Raw genomic sequence first — 12,172 nt, 5'->3', positions numbered from 1 at the left:
TTTGCCTGCGAAGACTCAACAGATGTGAAGAGACTGCAGCAACCCGAGTGATGCTTTAGGAGGGCTGAGATGTGGCTTCCCTTGAGACAGAATCCATTAGGTGTCCAGACATGATTGGACTTAGCTAAGCTAGGAAACCTATGAGGCTTCATTAGAGTTATAAAATGGGGAGATGTGAGGAAAGGCTAGGGCTGTGCAAGGTATCTGGAGCAGTTACCACCAAATCAGTGCAAAATACTTGAATTCTTCTTCGTGTCTAACATTATCTGTTTGTTTTTTACAAAAAGTAAACGTTTATATGGGCCTTTTGCCTTGTATCATCTTTCTCAACATGGAAGTGCTGGAGATACCTTCCCAGGCCATCAGTCCTTTCCATGAGTTTAAGCTGCCTACTGAATATCCATTATGCATTTATTTCTCCATGCATTTATTCCTCCCAGTGCAATTGGCCATGTTCATGTCTGATTCAGCCAACTCATCTCCTCGGTGTCTGTCTGGTCTTCCATCTCCATCCCCTCACACTTGCCATGCTGCTGTCTCATCTCTAGCACTGACATCAGGCAGTACTACGTGCTTTCCTTTGCTTGCTTGACTTCTTCCTTCCTATTTTCTACTGCACTCTCTACTAAGTCACAAGCTGCCAAATGGGAGCGGATTTTACCCATTGTTGGTGCCTTCTATATATTTTAATTACTTTGGCTTAAGAAGCTGTACCCACAAATGACTACAGCAAAGATGTGAGGTGGCAATTCCTGCAAGCAGTTTAGGAACAAGGGCACCATTTCTGTCAGGTCTCCTGTGCTAGGTGTAGGAGAGTTGCCTAACGGGCTTGCCCAGCACCATAGCCGTCTGTCTGCACAGCCATGCTGTGTTGGCCCTCTGCTCAAAGGTTCCTACTGGAGATGGCATTCTCCCATCAGGTAAACTGACCCACCAGGCACGTGCCTATCACTCTGCCCAACACTGTCTCCTGTATCCAAGCCAAGGAAACTTGTGAGACCTGCATGGGTACTTACTAGCACACTTATGGAGGCATTTTCCACATTCATTTCTTTTTGCTCCAGTACCACTTAGCCCAGATTTTCTCCATTAAGTTTGCAGTTTCTCTGTCCCTGAGAATGACATTTGCAAGTTGACATACAGAGTTTACAGCTTAACTCAAGAGGTCTGTGAGGCCAGTGATGGCATGGTCTTTTCCTTTGAACAGTGCCCTTTAACTTTGTAATAGGAGGAAAATGACTGCAGAGGTCCCAGTGCACAGCAGCTGCATTAATGTCAGACTTAAAGGACATGCAGAACCTTGTGGCCATCATCTTTTGGAGTTAATTTACCTCGATAACTCTTATTTAGTACTTGTGGTGCTTGAAGCTGTGACAAGATCCCTCTTAATTTTTACAGCTGTCAGAAGGGACTGCCACCCAGCAGACAATACATGGGCTAAAACCTTTTACCACGTACTCTATTGGTGTGGAGGCCTGCACGTGTTTCAACTGTTGCAGCAAAGGACCCATGGCCCAAATCACCACTCAGCCAGCTCCACCGTCGGAGCAGCCGCCCCCGCAGATCCGCACCGTGACCTCCAGGAACGCCTCCTTCCAATGGAGCGCCCCTCAGTCACCCAATGGCATTGTCACCAGGTAGGGGTGCTCCAGAGCACTTGTCCTGGATGTAAGCTGTAATCACAGGGCTGAGAGCTCTGGACAGTTGTAACCCATGTTCATCCTTCCTGGTGTTGGTGGTGGTATCCTGCGTGGCCCAAATTCCATCCAGGAAATGTTTATGTGCACCGGTTACTTTTCTCATGAACAAGATATTGGGGCTGGAGGGTGAAGGTGGAAGAGATGTTGGGAGTGGAGGTGATTGTCTGGCAGCTGTGGTTGTGAGATCAGCTGGCAGCAAAGAGGCAGCTGTATCTTGTAGTTAGTAAGGCAAGACCACTGTCCGATTTGCAGAAGTGTTGGTGTCTGTTAAGGCACCAACAGATTCATTGTTTGTGTGACTGACAACCATGCTTGTTCATAGGTATCTTACAGCTGGGGCCAAAGTCTTCAAGAGAAAAACTGAGATGAGGTCTAGCCTCCTCTCTGGTAGCCAGACATACAGCAATTGTGATGAAATGGTTGGTTGGCTGTTCTGATGTTAAGGCTCTTGATTAATCAAAATCTCCACTTTCTTCTCAGCTATGAGCTCCATGTGTATATGGCTTGTCCCCTGAACCTGCAGCCAGCAGTAAAGGCTTGCAGCCCTGGCCCAACTGAGGTGAAGTATACAGGAAATGGACAGAGTGCCAATGTGTCCAACCTCGAGCCTTACACAACCTACAACCTGCGAGTTGTGTCTTACAACTCCGTCGGCAGCAGCGCCTCAGAGTGGGTTGGTTTCACTACAGAAAAGGAGCGTAAGTATGAGAAATGTTTCACAGATCAGCATTCCTGCTTCTAATGAACAGGGCTGCATTGTGCTGAATGACTTCTTTGTGAAAGACGATGTCCCCAGGAACCTGCTCTTCTGTGTCCCTGGTCACCTCTGCTGCCCATTCACTCAAATTCTGTTCTGGGGCTTGACTGCTCATTCCTTCAAAAGTATTTCTTATCACCATCTGATATTACAACCTCTGTGCTTGTGGAAAGGAAACCTTTTATTTTACCAAGAATGGGCAGCACACCTCCAGAACATAAAAGTTCAAGTATTGCCAGAAGGCTGGTGTGTGGTAATAAACACACTGCCATAAATGGTCCCTGGGAAAAGTGGCGATCTTAAAAGAGCCCTGGTGATTCTTTTCAAGAATAATCTTACCCTCCTAATTCATGTCACACTACTTCCAGGGCTCATGAAAGTTTTCCTTGGGTTTCATCCGAATGATTGGATCCTTGCTGACAGTGAAGTAAGAATTTGTTGCTACCCAACCACCACAGGCAATACTTTAAGTTCATGTAGTGGTCTGCATGGAAATTAAATGTGCCAGACCTGTGCAGACAGTCAGAATAGATTTTAACATCAAAACTGAATTTGTGGTAGTCTAACATCAGCTTTTATTGAAAAGATCTATAATGATGTAGCCGTAGTCATTCTATAACAGATGAGATGGACATTTCACCTCACCCTGCCAGGACAGGGCAAAGAGAATATTAATTTTTCCTCACCTCATCTGGTGTCAGGATTTCAGAATCACCTTTCTAGAAATCCCATTTAAATCAATTGGTGCTTTTGCTGAGTAGTTACTAAAAACTACTACTAAGGTATTTGCTACATTGCATGGATTCTCAGATGAAAGTTTGGGGCAGAACAGACCATTTTTATTTAATGTGACCACTGGAAGAAAAAAAAAAAAGAAAAAAGAAAAAAAAGTCTTTAAATCTAAAACCACGTTTTAATAAATTGTAAACTGAAAGCTGTAATGTAATAATGAACATTTAAATGGAGAAAAATCATAACAAATTGGTGAGACTTAAAGAAGAAAAGGGTTTGAAAGTCATTTTCCAACCCCTGTCCGCTGTATCTGCAGCTCTATTCTTTATGGCTTGCTTTTCTTACCTTGCTGAACTCTTCATGCCAGGTCTCCTGAGTCACTCTGAAAGTCTCCTTCCTCTTGCCTGGAAGGTTTGGCTTAGTGAAAGGGGGCAATTAGCAGCAAAGTGCAGCTGGATGAGCAGCTTTCTTATGAACAAACCAGCGCATAGTGGGTACCTGGTTTAATGGCAAAGCCACAAGAAACAACCACCTCAAACGTAAATGAAGTCTTTGGTCAGCAAGTTGTTGAGCCTAACTGAGGAACTCTTTCTCCCTGAAGTCAGTTCTGTATTTCTTTTCTCTCTGTGGACCATCTGCTCCTGCTTTTCAGCCCCCCTGCCCAATTTTCATGTATGTGCATGCGTACACATGTATATGAGACAGAGAGAAAGCACGTGTGAGGAGCTTGAATCCTTCAGAACTCTTCTCTCTGCTGTATAATTCTGTCATGCCTGTTGCCTAGAAATGAGCTTTTTTTCCTTCTTTTGCAGCACCTCGGTACATGGCTCCGTTCTCAGTTGTCAGCAATTTATCTACCATCCACATAGACTGGAGTCGCACCTTCGTGCTGAACGGCCGCCTGAAGGAGTATGCGTTAACTGAGAGTGGGCAGCGCATCTACAGTGGCTTTGACACAGAGCTGTATTTGCCAAGGACATCTGACAAAAGTCAGTTTCAATTTCCTGTGCGTTTCTCTCTGTGAAAGACTGTTGAGCTAAATTAATATTATTGTGTGCTAAGTCTAAGAAATCTCTCTCCATGGGCATCCCAAGCTAAGAGCATAGAAGCTACTGTTTTTCTTCCTAAGTGGAAGAATGAATGGGAGGCTAAGAAGCAGCTCTAGCCAGCTGTGATCTCCCTGTAAATCCTTGTTGAACGCTATAGCCAAATTCATTGAACTGCATCTAAGCAGATCCTCAAAACAAAAATCCTTGGAGCTAAGCTTCCTCTTAAATATTTTACCTGACTGGGTGAACCCACTCTGGCTCATTGTGAGGGTTGAGCTTTTCCAAATCCTGGAGCTGCGTTGCAATTTCACTGTTCAAGGCTGTGCTCTCAAAAAATGTATGGAAATCATCAGCACTAGAAAAGGCTGGAGCCTGATTTTTTATTTATTTATTTTTAAAACTAAACTAAGTCAGCAGCTTTTGGAATCAGCCATGCTTTGAAATGCAGTTTCTCTTTCAGAAATTTGCTGTTTGAAATATAAGCAGATTCTATCAACAGGGAAAAGAAAGACAGGAAAGAAAGGAAGGAGGGAGGGAAGGAATGAAGGAGGAATGGAAGGAAAGAAGGAAGAAAATAAAATGTTTTTAAGAGGTTTTCTTTGCATTTTAAAGGGGTTTGTTGTTTACTTTTTACTTTCCTGATTACTGCAATGATGCTAATACTATACATTTATTTTTTTTTACTCAAATGTTCATAACAGGTTTGTATCAGCCATAAGTGGAGCATAAGAAACTTAGGGCACAATGATTAATACCTTGAAAGTTCCCAGTTCCACATCACTGGAAGAGAGAGAACTGAGAGACCTGGGTGTTGAAAGAGGAACATAATTTGTAGCAACATCATAGTGGTGGCCACCCTATGATCTGCCATAGTTCATGGTTTAGATGTTTAATACCTATGTATAAGGGATTATGAGGCTCTGATCTGGGACTTAGTAGGATTATGTTGGGTTATGTGCTATGCCTGCTTAGCTGTTCTCAGAGGTAGCCATCTTTGCTGGTGGATGATGGCAAAAAAGCAGCACCTACAGAATTTTGATTTCTCCTGCTGATAGCGTTTTCCAACCTTTTTGCTTAGCCTTTTTGTTTCAAGTGACCTGTATCACCGATGAAGGGAGTGCCACGACACCAGTCATCAAATACAGCGCTGGAGATGGACTTGGTAATTATGTGAAAAAAACATCTAGCACCTACTGATTTTATGCGTTTGTGGTGAAAATTTGATATTTAGTGGATGCCAGATAGGGTGGAATCTTACTGAAGGATCTGTAGTTCCTTAGCACCTTAGGGTATAAGGTATGTAGGTAATGTGCCTTTTTTCCATGAATGGATTTCCATTTCTTTGCAACATGATCAGCTTCAAATCTTTTCTCCAACCTTGCAATGTTGTGTTTTTTTTTAATTTTATTTTAAAACCTTTTTTTTTTGCCATGACATAGTGTTTTTTCCTCCTGAGTAGTATCTGCTCTCTTTCAGAATTTAGCTGCAAATTAAGATTATCTTGAATTCTAATGCTGACCTTCCCATTCCTCCTCTATTTGACACTGAAAATACACATTCTCTCTTCTCCCTGCAACTCACTCACCCCAGCAAGTCCTCCCTGCACCCACTAGCTCCTTGCATATTCCTATTGATCATCCAGCCAGTTACAGTCTGCAGTTTCACCTAGGACATGTTTCCCTAACCAGTTTATGAGAATGTCGTATGAGATTTCTCAGGACCCTTGCTATAAAGATCCTTTACTCTTTTGTCAAACAGAAGGAGCTTGGTGTAATGAAATCTCATTCAGCTCTTGTCCACTGCCTCGTAAATACCCACCAGTAAAATGTTCCGTTTCCTATCTGCTTAGTTTTCTAGGAAGCAAAGTTAAGCTCAAACCATTTCTAATGGGCACTGCTTTTAATTAAGTTATTTATTGTTTGACTTGCATTTTTTTCAACTTAAAATAGATCGGCCTTGTCTTTGCAATTTCTCTTTACACCGAAGTTCCCTGACATACCTCCTCATGCTCTCGCTCAATCCTCCTGCAGAATTTCAGGCAATGCTGCAGTGAAAGCATTATGAAATGTTCCCAGTTGCTCTATATCCATCACCTTCCATTGTTCTTTTGATTGCTGGCTGTACCCAGAGCCTACTACAAACTGGATCAGCACCACAGGCAGCTTGCAGTGGAGACTTAGAAGTGAAAGTGGTGGGAATTCCTTAGCAAAGAGCCTGGATACACATGTAGGATTGCAGCTAACCAGGAAATTCTGACAGAGAGCTTTCTGATGCTTATGTGGTGCGTAAGCAGAGCCAACTGGCTGTTTTGTTGTTTTTTTTTTTTTTTTTTCTAACAGGCAAGGAAAGGAGGAATAAAATGTTCCGTGTTGTTTTCTTTTGTATTAATTTATCAGTCATTTCTGTTCAGTCTTCCTCCCACTCTTTTTAACTGCACAGGCCTGCTGCTACAAAGTACTGGCACAGTGCTGGAGAGAATGTCCTCTGTCTGTGCCTCTCTGAAATTACCGTAGGCATTTGCACTCTTCAAGGTTACTTGGAGAACCCTTTTTTTCTCACATTCCACCTCCACCGCCTCCTTTCTCAAGAGCTGCTGATGCAGTGGTGATTTCCAGCCTGAGCAGCAATGCCAGAACTTTAAGCAGGGTCTCTTGAGGGTAGTAAGCTTTTTATTATAGCCCGCTAGCATATTGAACCATTATGCCACCTTGAACATAAGTGCAAATAAGCACATGACGACAAAATGACTTAAATTTCTGCCTAATTTATTAGAGTTGAAAGGGATAGCATATTGTTAAATGGCTTTCTGAAATAACATTCCCTTTCTCCCCTAATTCCTCTTGATTTTTACAGGTCTGATCTTGACAACACCTGGAGAGAAGGACAAAGCAGAGTCCAAAAGTGCAAAATTCTACAATGAGCTGTGGTTTGCGGTGCTGATGGTAGTTCTAGGTTTGATCATCTTGGCTATTCTTCTCTCCTTAATTCTTCAAAGGAAAGTTCACAAGCAACCCTATGCACGAGACAGACCTCCTTTAGTTCCGCTCCAGAAAAGAACGTCACCAATGAGTGTGTATTCAACAGGTGAAACACATCCGGTAGGTTGGGTAAAACACAATATTGTGTATCCATCATGTTACATCTTTATATATCCCTCACAATTTTTCTTTGTCCTTTCACTGTTTTGTTGCACTCCTCGTTACCAGCTGAAGGCTGTTCAGTGTAGGAAAAGGGCTATCTGGTTATAGCTATGAAGGTACAGAGAGCCAGGCTGCAGGCACTTAATCCAAAAAGATCGCTAGGGCATCTGGTCTGCAGGACCTGACATTTCTGGATGTGAAATGCTTCTGATGCCCTGTGACAAACTTTGGATCTGTAGTCACAGAAAATCCAAAGCCACTAATGGCACCTGATGTTAGCTGACACCTGCAGCAGAGCTGAAAAGACCGTGGCATCATGAGAAAAGTAATAAAATGTGCTTTCAGAGGAACCTGCCATGTGGTTCCAACTATCTGTTAGGAATGGCTAGTCTGACAGTCTTGTCAGGCATCCATGAGCTGTCCCTGTGAAAAGCAGGACTTAGGGACAGGCTCTATTTCTTTCTAGTATGGACCCACCACCCAGCTGGAATGCTGTAAGACCAGCTGCCTTGAAGGTTTGGGGAGAGTGAGTGCAACCAGAGAAAAAAGCTAGGAACCTTTACAAAGAGCATGTGTGTATCTGTGCACATAAAGCCGCACTGGCACTACCAAAGGGGTAGGAGGAGGACTGCTGAGGAGTGATAAAGGGGAAAGCTTAGTGTCATTTTTATTATGACAAGCTATAATTGCGTAAAACCCAGGATAAAGTACACATTCCATCATGAAGCAGAGTAGTACTGCTATCCTACCCATTTGTGAAAAGCAAGACAAAAGGAATTTGGAAATTGCTACAAGATTAAAAATTAGAACAGCAGTGCCCTCCTGTTCTGTGCTTTTTCCCAGGCGCAAGCTACAAGGCTATTCTTCTTGTCACTTCTCAGCTTCTTTTCTCTGTGAGTGCCATGAAGCAGGATAGTGACTCCTGCATCCTTCACGCATTCTGTTCCTTCTTGTCTCAGTGCCAAGAAGCTGCATCTGTGCCTCAACGAAGCAGCTCTTGGAAACAATGGGATTTCCAGTGTGCCCCTTCTCCTGGCAAAGGCTGAGAGCATAAGAAACTTCTTTTATTGGTCTCATGGTTTTGATTCCTTTTCTTACAGTCTGTCATGTCATGTTGTTCCTGTTGACTTTAAAATGTCTTTGCTGTTGGCGTGCCCACACAATTCCTTTCCATGTTTCTGCCCCTTTTATTTTCCCTCCTGATTTTTTATTTTATTTTTTTTCCCAAACACTCATGGAGTTAATAGGAAGATTGTACAGTGCATCAGCTGAAGGATTTACTTAATCTGAGAACTTAGTACAGAGCTGCTATGAAGTGGCAAAATTGCTTGTGTTTTACAGTTGCTAGCGAGATCACATGGCAAGCAATGCTGGCTGCCCACATAGTACTTGATGATCAGTTGAAGTTAAATCGTGCCTCATCTTTGCCAGTTCCCCACTCCCCCACACCCTGCTACACTGTCTCCCCGCTCACTGAGCTGCAGCTAATTCACAGCCTCCGTAAAGAACAGACCGCACCTGCAGTGCACCTTTGCTTGCACTAATGCTTTTCCTCCCTCTCTTTAATCTCAGTTTGAGACTATTGCTGACACGTCTGATTCATCGAGCAGTGTCACTCTCAAAAGTTACACAATGCACTTTGAGGTAGAGTTGTTAGCTTGCAGAGTTGCAAAATGTGTGATGTGCCAGATGACCCAAAGAGCATGCATAAGGGCATCTGACCTACATTGCATGTTTTTCTTGGTGGGTAACTGGGTTTTTCCTGGTCATGGTAACCGACCATAACTGAGCAAAAGAAAGTCTGCTAACGTGCCCTTGCTGTGGAAGTCTGGACTGTCATTCATGTAGTCAAAAATCTTTGGACCTCTACCTGTTGACTAATTATAAAAAAAAAAAAAAAAAAAAAAAAAAAAAAAAAAGAGGAGAAAAAAAGTCAGGGAAAGCCCTGCTTCACAGAGTTGTTTTTTTTTTTTTTTTGTTTTTTTTTCCTTTTGAGTGACATGATTGTCTGACAGTGGGGAAGGGTTCTTTGTTGTTGTAGTTCAGTTTATAACTCTGCATGATTTTTGTGGCATGGCCTTCTCTGTTCTGTTACACTCCTGCTTTTGTTTTGTTTTGTTTAGATAAAGTGTTTGAGGGCCAAGCCCTGTGTATTACATTTGCTGGTTTGTTTCTTCCCACTAGGGGCTAGAAGATACAAAAATTCCAGGAGCTGGTTCTCCCACAAGCAACCGCGGTGTCCATAATGCTTCTAGGGCACGGAGACCAAGTCAGAGCCAGTTAAGTCGCACATACTCCCAAGCCTCCCTTCACCGTAGCGTCAGCCAGCTGCTTGACATCTATGACAAAAAGCCTCTTGTTGATGAATCACCTTGGGATGCCATTATTCGTAATCATCGCACTGGTGGTCGTGGCTTGGTAAGGAATCCTCTTCCTCTGTGCTGTCGCTGTGTCAGCTGCTAGCGATTGGTTTGTTTTGTTAGGATCATGTAAAGGTCTAACTATCAAAAGTCCCTGGGTATACGATCGAAAGATTTAGAAGGATATGGTCACAGATTAAATCTTCAAAATCCTTCCTGCCTACTGCTCTCTTCTGGAGCTGGAGGAGCATGACTGCAGGAACTATGAACTCCCAGCCAGCTCTGAACTTGTACAGGGTTTGCTGCTCCAGCTGAGGCCCAATGGGTTTCATCCCAGGGTACCCAAAGAGAAGTTGGACAGTAGCCCCATGAAAAGGGAACTAGGAGCTTTGGTCAACGGCAAGTTGAACCTGAGGCAGCAGTGTGCCCTGGCAGCCAAAAGGGCCTGGGGTGCATCAGGCACAGCACAGATAGCTAGCTGTGGGAAGGGACTGTCGCCCTCAGCTCTGCGCTAGTGCGCAGCAACGTCACCTCAAGTACTGGGTGAAGCCTTTGGGTGCCACAATAGGAGAAGGACATAAAACTGTTGGTGTGTCCAAAGGAGAGCAACAAAGATGGTGAAGGGCCTAGAGGGAAAGAGGTATAAGGAGAGGCTGACGGCCCTTGGTTTATTCAGCCAAGAGCAGAGCAGGCTGAGGGGAGGCCTCATGGCGGCCTGCAGCTCCCTCAGAGGGGAGCGGAGGGGCAGGCGCTGAGCTCTGCTCTCTGGGCACAGCGACAGGACCCGAGGGAACGGCATGGGGCTGGGACAGGGGAGGGTCAGGCTGGGGGTTAGGGAAAGGTTCTGCACCCAGAGGGTGGTTGGCACTGGGACAGGCTCCCCAGGGAAGTGGCCAAGGTCCAGTTCAGGTAGCATTTGGACAATGCTCTCAGGAACAGAATCAGAATCTCAGACCAGAATCTCATTTTAGTGTAGGACAGGTTTCGCTTACATGACTTTTTTGTCTGTTTTTTGGGTAGTCCTGCAGGAAGCCAGGAGGGGGACTGAACGATCCTTGTGGTTCCCTTCCAACTCAGGATATTCGATGATTCTATGATAAGTTCCCCCTCACTGTAATAGACACTGATTTCCTTACCCTTTGTAAGGAGGTATTTTAAACCTACTACTTACCATAAAAACTAGCTGTTTTGGGGTCAGATGCTTTGAATGCTTTTGGTTCTTAGTTCATACTGTGAAGAAGGGGAAAACAAGTAGAAAAGTAGAAATGCACGTAAGCTGTTTCAGGACCATTTCTGGGGTGTGGAGAAAGAATTGAATGAACAGAATCTCATTTTAGTGTAGGACAGGTTTGGCTTACATGACTCTCTTTTCTTCCCTCCTAACAGTATGTAGATGAAGAAGATCTTGTCAATGTCATCAAAGGCTTCAGCACAGTCACCAAGGAACACACTACATTCACTGATACCCACCTCTGAAAAACTCAACCACCTTCTCTAGAAAATGCAAAGTGGGTAACTTGCCAAAAGCAGCCTGCATGGACTCTGGGAGAGGGGATAAGGCTGCAGATTCTGCATCCCACACCCACTAGTTAAGAGATAAAACTGTTTGTTGGGGGCTGGGGGTACTACTTAGCCTTTTTCCACCATCTTTAATTGTATAGTAAAAATTGTGTGTTAGCACTGATGTCTCAAAAAGGTATGAGAACAGTTTGAAAACCTGTAAGTTATACAGTAGTAGAGGACCATGGAAGTAGAGGCACTCATCCTTGTCTCTCATCCAACTTTCAGAGTTGAGGAGGGTTTGTGGTGGGGCTGGGGTGCTTATATGGAAAATCTTTTACCTGTCCAGAAAAGCTGTATGTGGCTGAAAGGGGCCTTCGTGGAAGGACAGATGTGGATTTATTTGACCTGACAGAGCTCCACCACAAAACTGTGTTCATGCATTAGTAAATAAACAGCAAATGAAGGAAGTCTTACGGATTTGCTTTACCTTTTGCCTCCTCTCTCCCTCCCTCTTCCCTGCCCCCTTGTCTCAAATTAAAAAAAAATAAAGCAAGCCATTAATTAATATTAAACTCCAAGCATACTTTTTCCAAGGTAGAAAACCTCCTAACCCACTCCCTGTTAAACAGTCGCTGTCACAGCCTTCCCTTTTGCTTACGTATTGCTAATCTACAGGCAATATAATTTGTTCAACACCCACAGTGAACCAGGAGCAAACATCAAGCCATCAGCACAGCACAGGTAGGAAATATCATGTCAAAGCACTTGTAATTGAGAATTATTACACCACGACAGTAGACCTACTCCCATATTCATCTCTGTCCTCTTTCCAGAGAAAGAGGCAAGGAAGCCCTCAAGAGACTGGCAGTTCTGTGCATTTTGCCAAGCATATTTTTCTGCATGCTCTCAGTCACAATCAGAAAAACCCATC

The 12,172-nt window shown here is 43.8% G+C and overlaps 1 protein-coding gene across 1 annotated transcript in view; it reads left to right on the top strand.

Moving 5' to 3' along the window:
- USH2A (usherin) overlaps window positions 1-12,009 on the top strand; it is a 399,816-nt gene extending 387,807 nt beyond the window's left edge. The window contains exons 65-71 of the mRNA XM_013174016.3: window positions 1,399-1,637; window positions 2,181-2,398; window positions 4,002-4,178; window positions 5,317-5,400; window positions 7,092-7,336; window positions 9,563-9,796; window positions 11,125-12,009. Coding sequence (XP_013029470.3) covers window positions 1,399-1,637; window positions 2,181-2,398; window positions 4,002-4,178; window positions 5,317-5,400; window positions 7,092-7,336; window positions 9,563-9,796; window positions 11,125-11,214 — 1,287 coding nt within the window. The 3' untranslated portion in view covers window positions 11,215-12,009. The remainder of the gene's footprint in view (window positions 1-1,398; window positions 1,638-2,180; window positions 2,399-4,001; window positions 4,179-5,316; window positions 5,401-7,091; window positions 7,337-9,562; window positions 9,797-11,124) is intronic.
- The last annotated feature ends 163 nt before the right edge of the window (window positions 12,010-12,172 follow it).

Source organism: Anser cygnoides, chromosome 3, assembly GCF_040182565.1.
Source record: "Anser cygnoides isolate HZ-2024a breed goose chromosome 3, Taihu_goose_T2T_genome, whole genome shotgun sequence".
Classification (NCBI taxonomy): domain Eukaryota; kingdom Metazoa; phylum Chordata; class Aves; order Anseriformes; family Anatidae; genus Anser; species Anser cygnoides.
This window is presented reverse-complemented; position numbering and strand designations above follow the sequence as displayed.